This window comes from Equus przewalskii, chromosome 10 (assembly GCF_037783145.1).
Source record: "Equus przewalskii isolate Varuska chromosome 10, EquPr2, whole genome shotgun sequence".
Taxonomy (NCBI): domain Eukaryota; kingdom Metazoa; phylum Chordata; class Mammalia; order Perissodactyla; family Equidae; genus Equus; species Equus przewalskii.
In genome coordinates, this window is record NC_091840.1 from 552,191 (window position 1) to 574,230 (window position 22,040).

Below are 22,040 nucleotides of genomic sequence, written 5' to 3' on the forward strand. Positions count from 1 at the left end.
ATGAAAACAGGATTGAAACAAAAAAACAACCCACTAACCGGGAAAAAATATTTGCAAGTCATATATCTGACAAAGGCTTAATAGCCATAATAGGTAAAGAACTCTCACAACTCAACAACAAAAAATCAAACAACCCGATCAAAAAATGGGCTGGAGACATGAACAGACATTTCTCCAAAGAAGATATACTGATGGCCAATAGGCACATGAAAAGATGTTCATCATCGCTGATCATCAGGGAAATGCAAATCAAAACTACACTAAGATATCACCTTACACCCATTAGAATGACAAAAATATCTAAAACTAATAGTAACAAATGTTGGAGAGGTTATAGAGAAAAAGGAACCCTCATACACTGCTGGTGGGAATGCAAACTGGTGCAGCCACTATGGAAAACAGTACGGAGATTTCTCAAAAAATTAAAAATAGAACTACCATACGATCCAGCCATCCCACTACTGGGTATTTATCCAAAGAGCTTGAAGTCAGCAATCCCCAAAGTCCTGTGCACCCCAATGTTCATTGCAGCATTATTTACAATAGCCAAGACATGGAAGCAACCTAAGTGCCCATCAACAGACGAATGGATAAAGAAGATGTGGTACATATATACAATGGAATACTACTCAGCTGCAAAACAGAACAAAATCATTCCATTTGCAATAACATGGATGGACCTTGAGGGAATTATGTTAAGTGAAATAAGCCAGCGAGAGAAGGATAATCTGTGTATGACTCCACTCATATGAGGAATTTAAAATTATGGACTAAGAACAGTTTAGTGGCTACCAGGGGAAAGGTGGGGTGTGGGGTGGGCACAAAGGGTGAAGTGGTGCACCTACAACAGAAATGACAAACATTAATGTACAACTGAAATTTCACAAGATTGTAACCTATCATTAACTCAATAAAAAAAAAAAGATATTTGGGTGTTCTTGGATTGGAAGAAGAAACATAGTTAAAATGTCCATACTTCATAAAGCAATCTACAGATTCAATGCAATCCCTATGAAAGTTCCAATGCCATTTTCCACAGAAATAGAACAAAGAATCCTAAAATTTATATGGAACAACAAAAGAACCCGAATAGCCAAAGGAACCCTGAGAAAAAAGAGCAAAGTGGAGGTATCACACTCCCTGACTTCAAAATGTCCTACAGAGCTGTAGTAATCAAGACAGCATGGTACTGGCACAAAAACAGACACACAGCTCAATGGAACAGAATCGAGAGCCCAGAAATAAATCCATACATCTATGGACAGCTAATTTTCTCTCTCTCTCTCTTTTTTTTTTTTTTGAGGAAAATTAGCCCTGAGCTAACATCTGTCACCAGTCTTCCTCTTTTGCTGAGGAAGACTGTCCCTGAGCTAACATTCGTGCCCATCTTCCTCTACTTTATATGTGGGACGCCTGCCACAGCATGGCTTGACAAGCGGTGTATAGGTCCGCACCAGGGATCGAGACTGGCGAACCCCAGGCTGCTGAGGCAGAACGTGTGAACTTAACCACTGCATCACTGGGCTGGCCCATGGACAGCTAATTTTCAACAAGGAAGCCAAGAACATACAGTGGAGAAAGGAAAGTCTCTTCAATAAATGGTGTTGGGAAAACTGGACAGCCATGTGCAAAAGAATGAAAGTAGACCGTTATCTTACCCTATACACAAAAATTAACTCAAAATGGATTAACAACTTGAATGTAAGACCTGAAACCATAAACTTCTACAAGAAAACATAGGCTGTACACCCTTTAACATTGGTCTTAGCAGCATAGTTTCCAATACCATCTCTGACCAGGCAAGGGAAATAAAAGGAAAAATAAACAAAGGGACTACATCAAACTAAAAAGGCTCTACACTGCAAAGGAAACCATCAACAAAATGAAAATACAAACTAACAATTGGGAGAAGGTATTTGCAAACCGTATATCTGATAAGGTGTTAATATCCAAAATATATAAAAAACTCATACATCTCAACAACAAAAAACCTAATTAAAAAATGGGCAAAAGATCTGAACAGACATTTTTCCAAAGAAGATATACAGACGGCCAACAGGCACATGAAAAGATGTTCAACATCACTAATTATTAGGGAAATGCAAATCAAAACTACAATATCACCTCATGCCTGTCAGAATGGCTATAATTAACAAGACGAGAAGTAACAAAGGAACTCTCGTACACTGTTGGTGGGAATGCAAACTGGTGTAGACACTATGGAAAACAGTATGGAGATTCCTCAAAAAATTAAGAATAGAAATACCATACAATCCAGCTATTCCACTGTTGGATATTTATCCAAAGAACATGAAAACACGAATTTGTAAAGATATGTGCACCTGTGTTTGTTGCAGCATTATTCACAATACCCAACTCTTGGAAACAACCTAAGTGCCCATCAAGAGACAAATGGATAAAGAAGATGTGGTATATATCCACAATGGAATACTACTCAGCCATGAAATAGATGAAATCTTGCCATTTGTGACAACATGGATGGACCTTGAGGGTATCATGCTAAGTGAAATAAGTCAGAGAGAGAAAGTCAAATACCGTATGATCTCACTCATAAATAGAAGATAAAAACAGCAACAGACAAACACATCGATAAGAGATTAGATTCGTGGCTATGAGAGGCAAAGGAGGGAGGGAGGAGGGTGAAAGGGGTGATGAGGCACATGTGTATGGGGATGGATGGTAATTAGTCTTTGGGTGGTGAACATGATGTAATCTACACGGAAATTGAAATGTAATGATGTACACCTGTAATTTATATAATGTTATAAACCAATGTTACCTCAATTTAAAACAAAAGGAATCAGTTTGACATCTGACTTCTCAACAGGAGCTCTGGAAAGTAGACTTTAATGGAACAATGTCTGCACATTTCTTAAAGAAATTATTTCCTACCTCAACTGTGTGCCCATCCAGACTCAGTGAAGAGTGAGGGCAGACCAAAGACAGTTTCAGACGTGCAAAGTCTCCAAAACTATCTTCCGTGTACTCTTCTCAGGAAACAAAAGGAGAAAGTAAACCGAGAGAGAGGGAGACGTGGGATCCAGTGGTGGAAGAAAGGAGGGCCCAGGAGAACCCACGCTCCCAGGCCAGAGGGGAGCTAGACAGCAGCTCTGGACAGACGACCCAAGAAGGTGAAACACCTCAATGTTTGGAAGTTCTGAGAGGAGATTTAGATAACTGGGGGACGTTATAGGGATGACACCGTGATGAATGCATAAAAAACTAAGCAAATAAGCAAAAAGGCAATTTTTAACTCCAGTGAAGAGAAAAAGTTGTACACAAAGCACAAATAAACACAGTATACCACATGGTTCAGCTGTGGATAGTGTTTACTTGCTCATATTGATGTAAAATTGAATATTGATCTAGCTAGAATAGCGTGGTAACTATACGGTGTGTGTGTGTGTGTAAGGTGGGGAGAGAGAATTAGAGATGGGGCAGGGGTATGTCAGTGAAAGAGGACCACAGCTTCTCCTTCCATACGGGACGTTGATCAACGCCTAAAACTGAAATGTCAGGAAGTAGAAATATAAGTATGTTGTTTACAAATTTGGAGATACATAGCAAAAGAACTGATTAGAAAACGTTAAAATGGGAAGTGGAACACTGGGGTTGGGCACGGATTGGGGCCTGCCGTTTTCCATGCTCAGTCTTCCAGAATGATTTGAAACCTGAAACCATACACATCCGTGACTGATGAAAACAAAAACCAAATGTAGTTTTAAAAGCGCATAGGGTACTTTAAAAGACCACCAGGAATGAATTCTTTTATATTTATGAATTTTTTTTTATTGTGGACCTAAAAAATAAGTACATGAGGCCACTTTCTAAATCAGCTAACTCTGTTGTCACCCTCCCCCATGCACTCAACCTGCTTTAAAGACAGGATGCTTTACGATGCAACAGTCTTTTTCTTGGGGCTTTTTGTCGGGGAGGAGACTGGGGTAAGCTAGTCTAAGCATTCTGGATCTTTGAAGGGAGCATACACTAAGCTGCCTGAAAATGACACCCTCTTTGGGACTGCATTTCAGAGGAGCTTGTCTTCTGAGCCTGTACTGGTCGCACTGGAAGGAGAGCTTCTAGGATTCCACATCCGTTCCAGGACCTTCTCCAGGGTGAGGCCCTCACACGGGATTTCTCTCTTCATTTCCCTTCTGCCTCCTGTCTGTACTTTCCCTTTAGATTTATAATTCTTGATTCAGCTTTCCTTGACAAGACGTCCGCAGTCTGGTCACATCCCAGAATGTTTTCCAGGCTGGTCTTTTCTGGGTTTGAGTGCTTGAGCGACATCCCTCAGGAGGTCTGCAGATGAAGGAAACTGGGTACTGCAAAGCCGCGTGGCGTGGGTGGCGCGGCGCGGCGCGGCGTGGCGTCACTCAGCAGTGTGGATTCCTGTGATTGTAAATTGTGTTGCATATATTTTTCGGAAGGAAGGACTCCTTTCTTGCTTTCTTGGTCACTTAACAGAAATGCCATCTCTCAGTGACTCCATCCTCCTCTCGTCAGTCCAGCTGAGTGTGTGTTCTCATCCAGGGACCTGGCAGAAGTGATCCAGCCACTCTGAGCACAGGCGTGGTTTCTCAGACAAGCGGAAAACTGGTTTCTGGTGGAACTAGAAGGAATGCTTTACCTTTTTACAAGTGTTTATTGCTTTTTCTGATTTTAGAAGAAATGCATGCTCATTGAAGAAACTTGAAAATAAAGGTTGGGGGGAAAAAAAGGTAAAAATTACCCAGATTTCACAACCCAGAGATTTCTAGTTTCCAGTTGGGGTTCCTTACAGTGTCCCCCCGACACGCACACACACACAACACATGTGTTCGTCTTTACATGGTTGAGATAATTCTTCCTATCTACACATTTTTACTTTACATTCTTAGTGTGACAGTTTGGGGGAAACTATCTCAGTGTTTCAGCCCGGGAGTGCGGCTCAGGTGGGGCAGTCCCAGGACTGCCGGAGTGAGGATGGGAAGCAGCGTCAGCGGACACGGGCATAAGCCGGCTCCTACAGCCTCTCGGCACACCCGGGGCCAGCAGGCCACGCATGGGCTTTGCAGGCGCCACGAGGGACCCGTGCTGCAGTGCCATTCAGGGGCCGACGTCCAAGTCTGTGCCCCTGACTCCTGCTGCCCACCCCTCAGCAGCGGCCGGTGAAGCCCGGGCCTCGGGGCTGGTTAGGGGCCCGGCTGGGGGGCTAGAGGCGGCGGTGACAGGAGAGCAGGGCTGGAGGCCTGGCTCCGTGGAGCGAGCGGCAAGGTTGGTGGGAGGGGGACCGAGCAAATCTGGGGAGATGCACAAGCAGAGTTAGGTCCACCGCCTTCTAAGCCGTGAATCTGCACCGGTGAGAAGTCCTTTCTCCTCCCAGGGCGAGGGTTTCTTTTCTCCAGCGCATTTTTAATTGGGAATGCCTTTGTGGGAGAACTTGGCAGCCAGCCCGGTGTCAGCTGCCCCAACCCTCTTCCGCAGGCATCGACTACAAGACCACCACCATCCTGCTGGACGGCCGGCGGGTGAAGCTGCAGCTCTGGTGAGTGGGGTCCCCCGCCCGGCCCCCCGCAGGACTCGCTGGGCAGAGGAGAGGCCGTCAGAGCGCCCTGGTGCCTCCTGCGGGAAGAGCCCCTCCTTCAGCCCCTCCTGACTCAGGGGCTCCCCAAAGGAGGCAGAGATCAGGCTGTCTGGGACCCACGGGGAAGGGGAACCCCAGGACTGACCCGGGCATGGGCCTTTGTGGGCCCCTGAAGTCTGTCCAGAATACATGGCCTCATTGAAGGCTGCCTCCCTCTGCTTCTGCTGCCCTAGCGCCAGGAAGGGCCAAGTGCCAGACAACCAAGACCTAGGATGGGAGGGTGGGAAGGGGCAAGAGGCTGGGGTACCGCCCTCCCCCCGGGCTCTGGACTGGGTCTCCTCCTCAGTCCCCCTGCTGCCAGGCAGTCCTGGTTCCGTCCGAGATTCTGGTCACATCCCTGACCCTGCCCATCCAGCTCCAGATTGAGGGGGGGCGACCTAGGGGTTTCCTGCTGTGACCAATCCCTGGGCTGTCTCCACCCCCTGTGGCTTTCCTGACTACTGTCACCAGGCCCTGTGTCATCCCGTCTCCTTGGCTACCTGCTTGGCTCTCTTCCCTCGCTGGACCATGACAGACCACTCCCCAAGCCACATGCATCTCCAGTAGCTGGAAGCCCCTTCTCCTACCATCTCCTGACCTGTCCTTCCCAGGAGCAGTCAGCCCCCAAGGCTGGCCAGGGAGCCTCTGCCCACTATATCCCCTCAATGCCCCCTCCCTTCCCACTGCCCAGCCCCAGGCCCTCCCGCTTCAGGACGTTTAGGGCTGTGGTCAAGTCCTGCCCCCCGATCGGCCCGTGTCTTCTCTGAGCTGCGTCGCTGTGGATCAGCAAGGTTCGGCCGTCCATTCTTACCCATTGTCCTCCGGCTCCTGCGTGCTCTGTCTTGCCTTGTCCACCCGACCCTGAGCTCTGGAGGGCCCAGGGCTTATTCTCAAGTCTCTTCTCCCTTTCCCCCTCCCCGGAGACCCCCTTGGGGCCCCACTTTCAGCCCGGATTTGCCCTGGACTCAGAAGGCTGCAGGAAGCAGCTGCTCCACATTTCCTCCTGAGTGTCCACTTGACATCTAAAATAGAGCTGTCATGGCTCCCGATTCCATTTCTCGTCCGGCAGCCCCTATTAGTAAATGCCTTCACCTCCCATAGTCGCTCCAGCTGGACTGGGGTCATCCTCAGCACCCGAACGTGGGGCCTTTGCCTGGGTGGTGGCTAGAAGAGGGCCTGGGGCAGGAGGCCGGGGGTGGGAGGGCTCGCTGCCAGTGCCGTGGGAACGCTCCCATCTCAGAGAGACCTCCAGGCTCCTGTGCGAAGCCCGGGATGGATCTCAGGCTTACTCTCATCCTGCCCTCTCCTTGCCACAGACTTCCTAGCAATTTCCATCTGCAGGCAAAGCCTAAACTTCGAGGTTCTGTTGGGGCTGATCCCCGAAATCTGATCAGTTTGCTTCTCAGCACACAAGGTGCTCGTCCCATGCCTTTGCCCTCGGTTGGTACCTCTGGCCCCTGCTCTCCTGAGTGGTGGCCTGAATGGGACTCAGAAGGCAGGGGCGGGTCACCACCTGCAGGTGACGAGGAAGAAAGCAGCAAGGCCGTGCTGCATCTCACTGTTTGTACGTGCGGACACACCTGGTGTGCAGGGCAGGCCCACCGGGGACTTCTCGTCTCGGTGGGGTCACCTGTTCATATGGGCGCATTAACTGCACACGCAGATGTGTCCCCATTGCCCTTAGCGAAGATGCCAGGAAACGGCATCCACTGGTCCCAGAGCCACTGCCACGGGCACAGCCTGCGGCCTCAAGCCCGGGCATGCGTTCTTCCTTCTCCTGCTCTATGTGCCGGTGTGTCGGGGCATTGGCAGCCCCGCGTCAGCGCCTTGTACTGAGGAACTCAGGCGTGTGTCTCACGGCTGACTTGATGTGATCAACTTATATTTCAACTGGCAGTTGAGGCATCGCCAAGTCCTTTGGCCTATTTTTTCCCTGGTGTAGACTCATTTTCCTTACTACACAGCTTATCTCCAAATTAAACAAATTTTTTCTTAAAACCTAAATTAGATTTATTTAAATGTCAGAATTATTATGTTGAAACCCATCACTGTTTTCATTAGTTTGACTTTATTTTATTTATCTTTTGGCAGGGGAATCTTCCTCCTCTTTCCTTCCCTTCTCCCCCTAAAGCCCCAGTACACAGTTGGGTGTAGTTGTAAGTTCTCTGGTTCTTCTGTGTGAGCCAGCACCACAGCATGGCTGCTGACAGATGAGTGGTGTGGCTCCACACCCAGGGAACCGAACCTGGGCTGCCAAAGCGGAGCACGCTGAAGTTTAACCACGAGGCCATTAGGGCTGGCTCTCTAGTTTGACTTTTAAAATGACAGTTAGAAAAGAGAATGAGCCCAGAAGGACATCCCAATGTCCAGATCACTCAGGGGACAACGTGACTGTTTTGTTGGGGTCTTGGACCTTCATGGGTTGGCCGCCAGCCAACGATTGTAAACGCGTTGCTGTGGCTCCCAGGGTGAAAACACTTGTCGGGACGAACCAGTGATTTCTTCTCACTTGTCTCCAACGTCTCTTCTAGGGACACGTCTGGGCAGGGAAGATTTTGTACCATATTCCGCTCCTATTCGCGGGGCGCACAGGTAACATTCCCTGAGCTGGGAGGTCAGACTGACTTTGAACAATAACATGTGGAATGTTCTTTAATGCATACTTGGAGGATGAGGCAATGAAGCTCATATATAAATTAATGAAAGAATCTAAAAGTGTGTCTATGCATGTGTACGTACATGAACACGTGTGAGCTGTGTGTACATGCATGTGTGTATCAGTGCATTGCACACTTGTGTTCATATGTGTTCGCACGCACACATGTCTGTGTACATGTCTGTGCATGTTTGTGTGCTTGTACATACACATGCATGCATCTGAGTTTTGTGTACATTCATGTGTGTATGTGTATTCGTGTGTGTATGTGTGTGCATGTGTGTTTGTGTGCATTTATGTTTATGATTGTGTGTGTGTGTCTGTGCATGTTCACGCGAGTGCTCCATTTGGGTGGTGGGCTCTGCTCCTCGTGAGGTGGGGATCCCTGCAGCCCCCACGTTCTGTACCCCTGGAGCAGCTCCTGGATGTGGGGAGCTGATTTCTAGTCCCTAACTCCCCTTGACATTGGAGGCTTATCAATGAGCTTATGAAATATCAGCGGAAACAATCATAAAACTGCTACATTTGGTAGATTAATCAAAATAACATGTTTTGTGTTAGAATAAGTAACATGGTTATTTAGCTGGTTGAGTCCATGACGAGCAGCCCACGCGTGGCAGTGCAGCCCAGTGCTGTGCCTGCAGCTGTCTCGTCAGGTAAGCCTGTGCCTCACCCCCAGGGCGTGGTCCTCGTCTACGACATCGCAAACCGCTGGTCCTTTGATGGCATCGACCGCTGGATCAAGGAGATCGATGAGGTATGACAGCATGCCAGAGCTCCCTGCGTGTGGGCTTGCAAGGGTGTGGGGGCAGGGGCGGGGCATGGGGCCAGGGCACAAGGCTTCAGCAACAGGGAGGCAGTGTCACCTCCCGGCACAGGGTCAGGCCTCACTTGGGGTCAAGGCCTTGCACGCCGTCAGGCACCACAGCTTGCCCTGCTGTGGGTGGTGGGTCGATGGTGGTGACTGGGCTCTGCCTGCCGCACCCTGACTCACCCAACTGCCAGTGGGGACGTGGAGCTGTCAGTACCAAACCCACTGTATTAGTGTCCTGGGGCGGCCATAACAACTGACCGCAAACTGGGGGCTTAGAACCACAGACACTTATCCTCTCAGTTCTGGAGGCCACTCGTCCAAAACCAAGGTGTCGGCAGGGCCGCACTCCCTCCAGAACCTCGGGGGAGGCTCCTTCCTGCCTCCTCCAGCGTCTGGCGGCTGCTGACAATCCTCAGCCTGCAGGGGCATCGCTCGGTCTCTGCTCCACCATCACGTGGCTTCTTCCCTGTGTGTCCTGTGATCTCTCCTCCTCTTATAAGGTCACCAGTGATTGAATTTAGGGCCCACCCCGTGACCTCACTGTAACTAATTACGTCTGCAAAGACCCCATTTCCAAATATGTTCACGTTCACAGGCTCTGGGTGGACGTGAATTTTGGGGGATGCCCCTCATGCCAGTACACCCATGGAGCCGACAACAACAAAAGCTCCTACAAGTAACCATTTTCCGTGCCTTTCTCTCACCCCTCAGCACGCCCCCGGTGTCCCTAAAATCCTGGTGGGAAACCGCCTGCATCTGGCCTTCAAGCGGCAGGTCCCCACGGAGCAGGCCCAGGCCTACGCGGAGCGCCTGGGCGTGACCTTCTTCGAGGTCAGCCCTCTGTGCAATTTCAACGTCACTGAGTCCTTCACGGAGCTGGCCAGGGTCGTGCTGCTGCGGCACGGGATGGACCGGCTCTGGAGGCCCAGCAAGGGTAGGTGCCAGTTAGGGTCACCCCATGGCCCCCCAGATGATGATGGTCTGCTGCCCAGGACCCCCTCAAGGCCACTGGATCCATTCTCGAAGAGTAGGTGTATTTAACCTGAGAGAAATCATCCTTACAACTTTGTTGGAAGGCTCACGAGAGGCTTTTTTTTTAAAGATTGGCACCTGAGCTAACATCTGTTGCTAATGTTCTTTTTTTTCCTCCTTCTTCTCCCCAAAGCCCCCCAGTACATAGTTGCATATTTTAGTCATGGGTCCTTCTGGCCCCGCTATGTAGGACGCCACCTCAGCATGGCCTGGTGAGCGGGGCCGTGTCCACACCCTGGCGAAACCCAGGCCACCGAAGCAGAGCATGCGAACTTAACCACTCGGCCAGGGGGCCGGCCCCAGAGGCATTTCTGAAATCTGTATGTGGGCAGAGGTGAAGGCGTTTATAAGTGAGGCAGCCACAGGCGTCAGTGGCAAGGGGTCAGCACCTCCTCGGGCAGAACAGAGGAACCAGCCAAGGCAGCGGCTGTGAGAGGCTCCTGCGCCGCGCTCTCCCGCGTCCTTTACATCGAGGGTTGGGGGAAGAGCATCTCATGTTAGGAATGATTCACTTGCAACTTATTTTGTTTACAAAGAAAGGAACTTGAGAAATAGAAGTGCATAGAATATTTCTAATATAATGAAACTTGCAGCTGGAATAGACTATTCAAATTCCTCAGTGTTCATATGCCCCAAACTGTATGCACTGACCTTCCATCTGCATTGTGTGAACCTGTTGTGACACAGTGCGGCTGGCTGTCACTGTTCTCCTCTGAGTAACTTGTCAGCTTACTTCTTTTAAGGGACAAAGAAGACAAATCTATATTCATGGAATTGGGCAGCATAGAGTTGACTGACAAAATGCCATTCTTCTGAACCAGGGGTTCTCCCCCTCGGCACTGCTGTCATTTTGGAGGGCGTGGTTCTCCGCGCTCTCTGGGATGTTGTGCTCACCCCTGCTCTCCCTGTCTCCCAGTTGTGAAAACCACAAATGTCTGCAGACATTGCCGAAAGTCCTGGGGAGTCAAAATCGCCCCCCATTGAGTACCATGGTTCTGAAAGGGCTGCTTGTTGGGACCTTGATTTTATCCTGGGCCAACCCGCTGGGTCGTCCTTCTGTCTGCCTCCTGCAGGGCTGAGGTGCTGTGGCGACTGCACCAGGGTGGGGATGAGATTCCTGCTCCCTCCTCAGCCAGTCCCCTGGAGCCCCACTCTCCCCTGGGCAGGGAACCTGACTCACAAAGTGCACGGTGTAGGTGAAACGTAAATTACAGCATTTGCTGGTCAAGTGTATTCTCGAGTTTGTCTCTGTAAAGCTGATAATACATGTTTTTTTGGTTTGTTTTATTTTTTATTATTTTATTGAGGTCATAATAGTTTATAACATTGCGAAATTTCAGTCACCATATATACGTGCCACTTTACCCCTTATGCCCACCCACCAACCACCTTCTCCTCTGGTAACCACTAATCCGTTCTCTTGGTCCATGTGTTTATCTTCCACATATGAGTGAAGTCATGTGGCGTTTCTCTTTCTCAGTCTGGTTTATTTCACTTAACATAATACCCTCAAGGTCCATCCAGGTTGTTGCAAATGGGATGATTTTGTCTTTTTTATGGTGGAGTAGTATTCCATTGTATATATATACACCAGCTCTTCTTTATCCATTCACAGTTGATGGGCACTTGGGTTGCTTCCATGTCTTGGCTATTGTGAATAATGCTTCAGTGAACATAGGGATGCATAAGTCTCTTTGGATTGTTGATTTCAAGTTCTTTGGATAGATACCCAGTAGTGGCATAGCTGGGTCATATGGTAATTCTATTTTTAGTTTTTTGAGGAATCCCCATACTGTTTTCCGTAGTGACTACACCAGTTTGCATTCCCACCAGCAGTATATGAGTATATGAGTATATTTTCTCCACATCCTCTCCAACATTTGTTATTTTTTGTCTTGGCGATTATAGCCATTCTGACAGGTATAAGGTGATATCTCATTGTAGTTTTGATTTGCATTTCCCTAATAATTAGTTATGTTGAACATCTTTTCACATGCCTGTTGGCCATCTGTATATCTTCTTTGAAAAAATGTCTGTTCATATCCTCTGCCCATTTTTTGATCAGGTTGTTTGTTTTTTTGCTGAGTTTTATGAGTTCTTTATATATTTTGGAGATTAACCCCTTGTGGCATATATGATTTGAAAATAATTTCTCCCAGTTGGTGGGTTGTCTTTTTGTTTTGTTCCTGGTTTCCTTTGCCTTGCAGATGCTCTTTAGTCTGATGAAGTCTCATTTGTTTATTTTTTCCTTTGTTTCCCTTGGCTGAGTAGACATCGTAGTTAAAAAGATGCTTCCAGGGGGCTGGCCCCATGGCCAAGTGGTTAAGTTTGCGCACTCCACTTTGGCGGCCCAGGGTTTGGATCCCGGGTGCGGACATGGCACTGCTCATCAGGCCATGTTGAGGTGGCGTCCCATGTGCTACAACTAGAAGGACCACAACTAAAATATGCAACTATGTACTGGGGGGATTTGGGGAGAAGAAAGCAGGAAAAAAAAAAGGCTTCTAAACCAATGTCAGAGTGTACTGCCTATATTTTCTTCTAGGAGTTTTATGGTTTCAGGTCTTACCTTCAAGTCTTTGATCCATTTTGAGTTCATTTTTGTAAATGGCATTAAGAGAATGGTCTACTTTCATTCTTTTGCCCGTGGCTGTCCAGTTTTCCCAACACCATCTATGGAAAAGACTTTCTGTTCTCCATTGTATGTTCTTGGCACCTTTGTTGAAGATTAGCTGTCCATAGATGTGTGGTTTTATTTCTGGGCTTTCACTTCTGTTCCATTGATCTGTGTGCCTGTTTTTGTACCAGTACCTTGCTATTTTGATTACTATAGCTTTGTAGTATATTTTGAAGTCAGGGATTGTGATGCCTCCAGCTTTGTTCTTTTTTCTCAGGATTGCTTTAGCAATTCATGGTCTTTTGTTACCCTATATGAATTTTAGGATTCTTTGTTCTATTTCCATGAAGAATGTCATTGGGATTCTGATTGGGATTGCGTTGAATCTGTAGATTGCTTCAGGTAATGTGGACATTTTAACTATGTTTATTCTTCCAATCCATGTGCATGGAAAATCTTTCCATTTCTTTATGTCATCATCAGTTTCTTTCAATAATGTCTTATAGTTTCCAGTGTATAGGTCTCTCACCTCCTTAGTTAAATTTATTCCTAGATATTTTATTGTTTTTATTGTGGTTGTAAATGGGATTGTATTCTTGAGTTCTCTTTCTGTTAGTTCATTATTAGACTATAGAGTTGCAACTGATTTTTGTAAGTTGACTTTGTACCCTGCAAATTTGCTGTAGTAGTTGATTATTTCTAATAGTTTTTTGATGGTTTCTTTGGGATTTTCTATATAGAGAATCATGTCATCTGCAAGCAGCGAGAGTTTTACTTCCTCCTTGCCACTTTGGATTCCCTGTATTTCTTTTCCCTGCCTAATTTCTCTGGCCAAAACCTCCAGTACTATGTTGAATAGGAGTGGTAAGAGTGGGCATCCTTGTCTTGTTCCTGTTCTCAGAGGAATGACTTTTTCCTTATTGAATATGATGTTGGCTGTGTGTTTGTCATATATAGCCTTTATTCTCTTGAAGTACTTTCCTTCTATACTCATTTTATTGAGAGTTTTTTTCATGAATGGATGTTGGATCTTGTCAAATGCTTTCTCTGCATCTATTGAGATGATCATGTGGTTTTTACTCCTCATTTTGTTAATGTGATATATCACATTGACTGATTTGCAGATGTTGAACCATCCCTACATTCCTGGAATAAATCCCACCTGATCATGGTGTATGATCCTTTTAATGTATTCTGTATTTGGTTTGCCAATATTGTGTTGAGGATTTTTGCATCTATGTTCATCAGCGATATTGGCCTGTAATTTTCCTTCTTTGCATTGTCCTTATCCAGCTTTGGGATCAGGGTGATGTTGACCTCATAGAATGAATTAGGAAGTGTTCTGTCTCCTTCAATTTTTTGGAATAGTTTGAGAAGGATAGGTATTAAATCTTCTTTGATGTCTGGTAGAATTCTCCAGAGAAGCCGTCTGGTCCTGGACTTTTATTTTTTGGGAGGTTTTTGATTACTGTTTCAATCTCTTTACTGGTGATTGGTCTATTCAGATTCTCTATTTCTTCTTGATTTAGTTTTGGGAGGTTGTATGAGTCTAAGAACTTATCCATTTCTTCTAGATTGTCCATTTTGTTGGCATATAGTTTTTCATAGTATAATCCTTTGTATATCTGTGTTATCCATTGTAATTTCTCCTCTTTCATTTCTAAGTGTATTTATTTGAGTCTTCTCTCTTTTTTTCTTAGTGAGTTTGGCTAAGGGTTTGTCAATTTTGTTGATCTTCTCAAAGAACCAGCTCTTAGTTTCATTGATCCTTTCTACTGCTTTTTTGTTTGTTTGTTTCAATTTCCTTTATTTCTACTCTAATTTTTATTATTTCCCTCCTTCTGCTGACTTTGGGCTTTGTTTATTCTTCTTTTTCTAGTTCTGTTAGGTGTAGTTTAAAATTGCTTATTTGAGATTTTTCTTGTTTGTTAATGTGGGTATGAATTTCCATCTTAGGACTGCTTTTGCTACATCCCATATGAGTTGCTATGGTGTATTTTCATTTTCATTTGTCTCCAGATATTTTTTTATTTTTCCTTTAATTTCCTCAGTGATCCTTTGGTTGTTCAGTAGCATGTTGTTTAGTCTTCACATATTTGTCACTCTCCCAGCTTTCTTCTTATAGTTGATTTCTAGTTTCACAGCGTTATGGTCAGAAAAGATGCTTGATATGATTTCAATTTTCTTAAATTTATTAAGGCTTACCTTGTTTCCCAACATATGGTCTATCTTTGAGAATGTTCCATGTGTACTTGAGAAGAATGTGTATTCTGCTGTTTTTGGTTGGAGTGTTCTGTAAATGTCTATTAAGTCCATCTGGTCTAGTTTTTCATTTAATTCCACTATTTCCTTGTTGACTTTCTGTCTGGAAGATCTGTCCATTGATGTAAGTGGTGTGTTGAGGTCCCCTACTATTATTGTGTTGCTGTTAATTTCCCCTTTTAGATTTGTTAATAGTTGCTTTATGTACTTTGGTGCTCCTGTGTTAGGTGCATATATAAGTGTCATGTCCTCTTGGTGTAGTGTTCCTTTTATCATTATATACTGCCCCTCTTTGTCTCTCATTGCCTGTTTTATTTTATTTATTTTTTCTTCTTCTCCCTGAAGCCCCCCAGTACATAGTTGTATATTCTAGTTGTTGGTCCTTCTAGTTCTGCTATGTGGGACACCACCCCAGCATGGCTTGATGAGTGGTGCCAGGTCCGTGCCTAGGGTCTGAACCAGTGAAACCCTGGGTCACTGAAGTGGAGCATGCAAATTCAACCACTTGGCCATGGGGCCAGCCCCTCGTTGCCTGTTTTCTCTTGAAGTCTACTTTGTCTGATATAAGTATGGCAATGCCTGCTTTCTTTTGTTTGTCATTTGCTTGTAGAATCATATTCCATTCCTTCACTCTGAGTCTGTCTTTGTCTTTAGAGCTGAGATGTGTTTCCTAGAGGCAGCATATTGTTGGGTCTTGTTCTTTAAGCCATCCTGCCCCTCTGTGTCTTCTGATTGGAGAGTTCAATCCATTTACGTTTACAGTGATTATTGATAGATGAGGGCTTAGTGCTGCCATTTTGTCTCTTGTTTTCCAGTTGTTCTGTATTTCCCTTGTTTCTCATCCCATGTATTTCCAACTGCTAATTCAATCTGGTGATTCTCTATGATGGTGTTCTCAGTTTTCTCTTTATCATTTCTGTCTCTGTTCTGAGTTTTTGTTTAGTTGTTACTGTGAAGTTTGTATAAAAGATCTCATATATGACAGTCCATTTGCTCATAGCCTCTTATCTCCTTAGTCTAAGGAGTTTCTGTGTCTTTCCTCTTCCTTGTCCAAGTTATTCTTGTCATGACTTACTCCATTTTGCATTGTGAGTTTGTGATTAAAATGAAGTGATTATAGTTATTTTTGATGCTTTCCTTCTCTTTATCTTTAATGTTATAATTGTTTGCTAACCTGCTCTGATAGAGAGCTGCAATTTTCTGATTTTGTCTGCCTGTTTATCTGCTTGCTCAAGGCTTTGTAAACTCTTTCCTTTTTTTCAGGTATGAGGACCTTCTTGATCATTTCTTGTGTCGGGGAGTCTTGTGGTGATGAACTCCCTCAGTTTTTGTTTATTTTGGAAAGACTGTATTTCTCCATTGTATCTGAAGGATATTTTTGCAGGATAGAGTATTCTTGGCTTAAAGTCTTTGTCTTTCAGGATTTTGAATATATCATTCCATTCTCTCCTAGCCTGTAAGGTTTCTGCTGAGAAATCTGCTGAAAACCTGATAGGGGTTCCTTTGTAAGTTATTTTCTTCTGCCTTGCTGCCCTTAGTATTCTTTCTTTGTCATTGACTTTTGCCAGTTTTACTATTATATGCTTTGGAGAAGGTCTTTTTACATTGATATAATTAGGAGTTCCGTTAGCTTCATTTTACATGTAATTCCAGCTCCTTCCCCAGGTTTGGGAAGTTCTCAGCTATTATTTCTTTGAACAAGCTCTCTTCTTCTTTCTTCCACGCTTCTCCCTCTGGAATACCTCTGATCCTATTGCTGCATTTCCTAATTGAGTCGGATATTTCCTGAAGAATTTCTTCATTTCTTTTTCGTCTTAGTTCTCTCTCATCCTCCACCTGAAGCATTTCTATATTTCTGTTCTCTAAATTGCTAATTCATCAGCTCTGTTTTTTAAGGATTCCAGATTTTTTAAATCTCATTCATTGTGTTCTTCATCTCCAACATTTATGATTTTTTTTTATACTTTCAATCTCTTTTGTGAAGAATTCCCTCTGCTCATTAAGTTTATTCCTGAGCTCACTGAACTGTCTTTCTGAGTCTTCTTGTAACTGGTTGAGTTCCTTTATGACAACTATTTTGAATTCTCTGTCACTTACGTTATAAATTTCTGTGACTTCAGGAGTGGTTTCTGGGTGCTTGTCATTTCCTTCTGATCTGGAGCATTAATGTCCTTCTTCATGCTGTTTGATGGGGTGGACTTTTGTTGCATAGTGGTAGGATCTGGTTGCAGATTCCACTGCCCCCACTGGGGTGGAGCAGGAGCTGCACTGTCTGAGCCCACTGCCACCCCTCCCCATTGTTCCCATTCATTGGAGGCTGTGCTGAGAGGGCTCTCTGCATCTGGCCACTGCTGCTTCACACACGTAGGTGCAGGTGCTCTGGCAAGGGTCATCTGTCCTGGCCGACTGGCAGAACTGATACACCAGGCAGGATGTGGGGGTGCCTTCTGTCCCTCCCACACTCACACTCTGCACTCACTGGCTGCCCACCTGGGCTGCTCAGCTTGATTGAGGCCCCCTCCCCTCCCCCGACTGAGCCACTGAGTGGGGTGTTCCCGTGGGCTGGGAGGCAGCTCTGAGAGTGAAAGCATTCCCGTGGAGGGCTGCCCTTTCCCCCTCCTCTCAGAGTCGAGTGCTGGCCACTGTGTGAGGTCCTGTGCCCTAGATCACTGCTGCTGGGGAGCAGGAGGAGATCCACTCACCTCCTTCCACTGCCTCCCGGGGTTCCAGCACCCCCACCTTCAGACGTTTGGCTGCATGGATCTCTCAGATGTCTGTTGTGTTGCATGGGTGTCCACTGTTGGTTCACGAATGTCCTTTTCGTTATATCTTAGTGGGGAGAGGCTAAGGAAAGTGCTCCCTTTGCGTGATGCTGACGTCTCTTAATAATACACGTTTTGGTGTCAGCTATATAACTGAGAAAGCATGTCTCCTGAAGCCTTGGTCTCTAACCCTGAACTGTGGTCATACTTGAGTCCTGGAGGAGATCTCATTGACCATCACCAGGAAGGGCAACTCGTCTCTCAGACCCAGAGAAAGAGATGGCAAGGGTCTCAAGTTTGGGGGCAATCTGAGTTTGATGAAAGCAGGACGATCTATCTCCTACCTGCCAGGTGCTGCAGGGGGTGTTCAGCAACCACATCCTGTAGTCCACCCAGCCCACAGTCCTGGGAAAGGAGGGCAGACAGGCATGCAGGCTGCCACTTCGTTGGCCCTGTGTCCAGGACAGCAAAAACTAAACACAGTTTTCTTTTCTTTCCCAAGTACTGAGCCTGCAGGACCTGTGCTGCCGAGCAGTGGTGTCCTGCACTCCTGTGCACCTGGTGGACAAGCTACCGCTCCCTATGGCCTTAAGAAGCCACCTCAAATCATTCTCGATGGCCAATGGCCTGAACACCAGGATGATGCACGGCCGATCCTACTCCCTCACTGCCAGCTCCACTCACAAGAGGAGCAGCCTCCGCAAAGTTAAGGCCTCCCGCCCACCCCAGAGCCCGCCCAAACGCTGCACCAGAAATAGTTGTAAAGTCTCCTAGAAAAGGCACAAGACAGACACAGGCTGGAATCTCCAGGAGACTCTGAGCAGTTGCACTGGGAGACGAGAGGCCATTCTAGATCCAAGAGACACCTCCCAGTGGTGACCATACCACTCCCCACAGTGAAGCCCGTCCTGTGGTTCGACTTTGATGTTTCTATGTGGATGTGCATGAAGCTCCTGTTTTAGACTTGTGTTTATAAAGGGAAAGTTAGTTCTCTGCTCAACTCTTGATAACATCAAATTTTGAATTTCACTTATATCATGATTGCAGTGTAACTTTTTCCTTAAAATAACTGCTTTTATAAGAATGGTGATATGTGTGTGATGAGTATAAATTCCTGGGACTCTGAAAAGCAATGATAGATAAATTAGAGTCATCAACGTGATGAGAGGGGCTTTTTGTAAACCTCCTTTTTCACATCAAAGCACTAATTTATAAAATGCTGCAGACACATTAGAGATTATGCACAACAGATCTGTCCGGCTGTGCATGAAATGGGTTTGATAAAGCTTTTGCTATGTTATTTACTACGTTTTGGGATTAATAAGTGATTTATATGCATATTTTTCTGTAAATCTACATTTTTTTGGTATAAGATGTTCCACAAGTTATGAAGCTAAGGGAAGAAAATGCCAAAGATATCTCTTGTTATATTGAACACAGCCACAACATAGGCACTACAGATGCAGACTGGCAAGGAAAGTGTCACTCAGAGCTGTTTCGTAAGGAATGAAGTGAACACTATTATTTAAGAAAATGTTTCTCAACAATAAAACGTGTACTTGTTTCTTGGTAGAGTTGCCTCTGGTTCTTTCTGATGTGGGATATTTATATAGCCCTTTATTTCATTTGCTCTATTGCCTGTTTCAGGCGCCACACATTAGTGCTCGTACTCAGCATTGGCAACAAGCCTTCACTCCTGAACTGTATCATCTATTGAAAAAGATTCCTTCTCCTGAAAAGAGACGTCGGGGCAGGAAGTGGGAAGTGGTAAGGAGTGGCACTCCAGCGTGCGCCTGTCTGGTAAGATCCTGGAGAGGAGCCCCTGGTGTGCTCACAGACGTCCTCAGGCTCTCCCCCAACAGACGAGGTCCTATCACCAATCACAAGTGACACATGAAGGACGGTGCTGACTTTGCAAAGACCCCGGGCAGGGTCTCTCCTTCCTGGTTGTACCTGCTAGACATCTCTCTGTGGCAGCTGGAGGCTAAAATGAGGGGTAAAAATAACGTGAAATGAGAAAACACCCAGATGTCCTCAGTTTCTGTTAATGATTTATGGATTTTCAGAAATTTAAGGGACCCTAGAATCGGGAGCATCTCCTTTATTCAGAGATGGTGGAACCGAGGCCCAGAGAGCAGAGTTGAGCACGGCCACCACTGAAGGCCTGGAGCCAGGCTCGGGGTTGTCCAGCCCCCAATGGGGACAAGTGTCCATGGGCGAGTGGACAGCAAGTAAACCCTGAGGGGACAGTACCTCGCAAGGGGCTGCCGGCCTGGGAGGACATCCTGGCAGGACCATGGCACCTTCTCTCGTTGGGCAGTGGATGGAGAGAGCAGAGAGAAGAAGGGCCGGCCCACTGACCACTAACAGGGACGGCCACGGTGCGCAAGACGGGCTGTCCTCTGACCTGCAGTGACCAATGCAGGGTCAGCCAAGGTGGGGCATCTCTCTCCTGCATGTGCGACCAGGAGAGACATAGGAGAGGTCCGAGGTGAATGAAAACCCCACGCACCTCTTCTCCTCCCTCCGAACAGCACACTCTTGAGACCCTGAAGGGAGGTGAGAACGCACCTCCCTGAGGCCGGTGCATGACGATGGGCTACTGGGAATAGACCCCCTGGCCGCAAGGTTAATCCAGGCCAAATAGGGCTCTTTTCCCCTTTCTACTTTCTTTGGAAATGGACTCCTCAGGACTACCACTGATGTCCTAGAAGGAATAAGACAGTCCCCTGAGCCTCTGTGACCGAGAGCCCTTCCAAGGGCCTGGTGCTTGGAGCGCACAGGCACCCAGAGGCCTCAGCCCTCCAGAGACGAAGGACACCAGAAGCTGGACAAGGCAGGAAGGAGCCCCCCAGCAGCCTCCAGAGGGAGCGCAGCCCTGTCCACAGCTGGATTTCAGACTCTGGCCTCCTGGACTGTGAGAGGACGAGCTCCTGCTGTTTTAGGTCCCTAGTTTGTGGCGCTGGTTATGGCAGCTCCAGGACACTCACACAACAAGGAAATAGTTATGCTTCACAGTGGAAAGTGCTTAGCAGATCAGAGCGGCATTTCTGTGAAATAAAAACAAAGCCGTATGCGGAACATATTAAGTAGAACTATACGTGTTTTGGTGGTGAACATACAGAAAATATAATGAAAAGTAAACAGAACCCTAGAGAAAGCTGCTCTCAAACTTTGTCATTTTCTTCCGTGACCCTCACTGCCAGCAGAACCACCCACAGTATAAACACGAGCCCCAAACTATGTCCCAGGTGTCTGCAATTCTCTTTTCAGGCGTCTAGATTAAAAATGTAACGTGTACAATTATGTTTTCTATTGCCCTGTGAAAATTCCTGCAATGCAGAATAATTTCCTAACCACAGAGCTTACAACTTTGATGAGGAATTATCTAGGCAAATAGTGAATCTGGAAAAAAGGCCAATTACAGGCTTGATGATACTTGTTTAGCCAAAGAGATGGAGATGGAGACGCCTCCCTTTGCTGGAGAACCGCTTCATCGAGGTAACCGTGGATTTGAGAAGCAAAACGAAAGCTGCGTGTATTAGGGGACCTGGGGAGAGGTGTCCAGCTGTTACGGGGACGGGATGCACCTCATCCCAGCCAGGAGGGTAGGGTGGTGAGCTGGGCACGACCCTGTGCTCATTCTGTTCACTCCCCACGACGTACATGTTCTTGGGGCCTCCAAGGGGCGGGGGTGTTCTCAGTGTGCTGAGCTACTGAAGGGTGTTAGCCAAACAGTAATCTGGGTGAGGCTGAGCAGAGTCTCAGAATGAGACAGCTGTTGCTGTAGGATGCTTCTGCCAGGCAGTGGGCAGATGGGGTTGGTGGCTGGTAATGGGAGCAACTTCTCCATGCAGGCAGGCGGGGGCCCAACATGGTTCTCTGCTCTGGTGAGGGTCAGTGCTCCCTGTGGCAGAGGCTGAGCTGTGTCCTGGGCTGGCTCTGCCCCTCCTCACCTCTGACCCTTCTTCCTTGACCAGCCTGAATACAGGGCCGGGGGCTGGCTCCATGTGTTCCTGCTTTGATGGAAGATTAGGTCTGTGCCCTCTTTCTTCAGATCTTTGGATTCTCACACACCTTTCTTCTCAAAAAAGGCTGGCTCCTGCCAGTGAAAGTTTTGGCTTTTAACACTACTGTCCTTTCCTTGCCTTAGTCCAGAACTCAAGAGCAGAATACTGCTCTTTCACTCTACTTTCCCGCTATAACCACCGAACCTGCCTGGGTGAGGAGGCCTCTGAGTCACCGTGGAGAGGAAGACAGGCAAAAAGGAA

The 22,040-nt window shown here is 46.6% G+C and overlaps 1 protein-coding gene across 1 annotated transcript in view; it reads left to right on the top strand.

The window, feature by feature from the left end:
- Nucleotides 1-19,341, top strand: part of RAB40B (RAB40B, member RAS oncogene family) — a 39,185-nt gene extending 19,844 nt beyond the window's left edge. Inside the window, exons 2-6 of the mRNA XM_070561299.1 lie at nt 5,488-5,548; nt 8,158-8,218; nt 8,962-9,039; nt 9,808-10,030; nt 18,272-19,341. Coding sequence (XP_070417400.1) covers nt 5,488-5,548; nt 8,158-8,218; nt 8,962-9,039; nt 9,808-10,030; nt 18,272-18,543 — 695 coding nt within the window. The 3' untranslated portion in view covers nt 18,544-19,341. The remainder of the gene's footprint in view (nt 1-5,487; nt 5,549-8,157; nt 8,219-8,961; nt 9,040-9,807; nt 10,031-18,271) is intronic.
- The last annotated feature ends 2,699 nt before the right edge of the window (nt 19,342-22,040 follow it).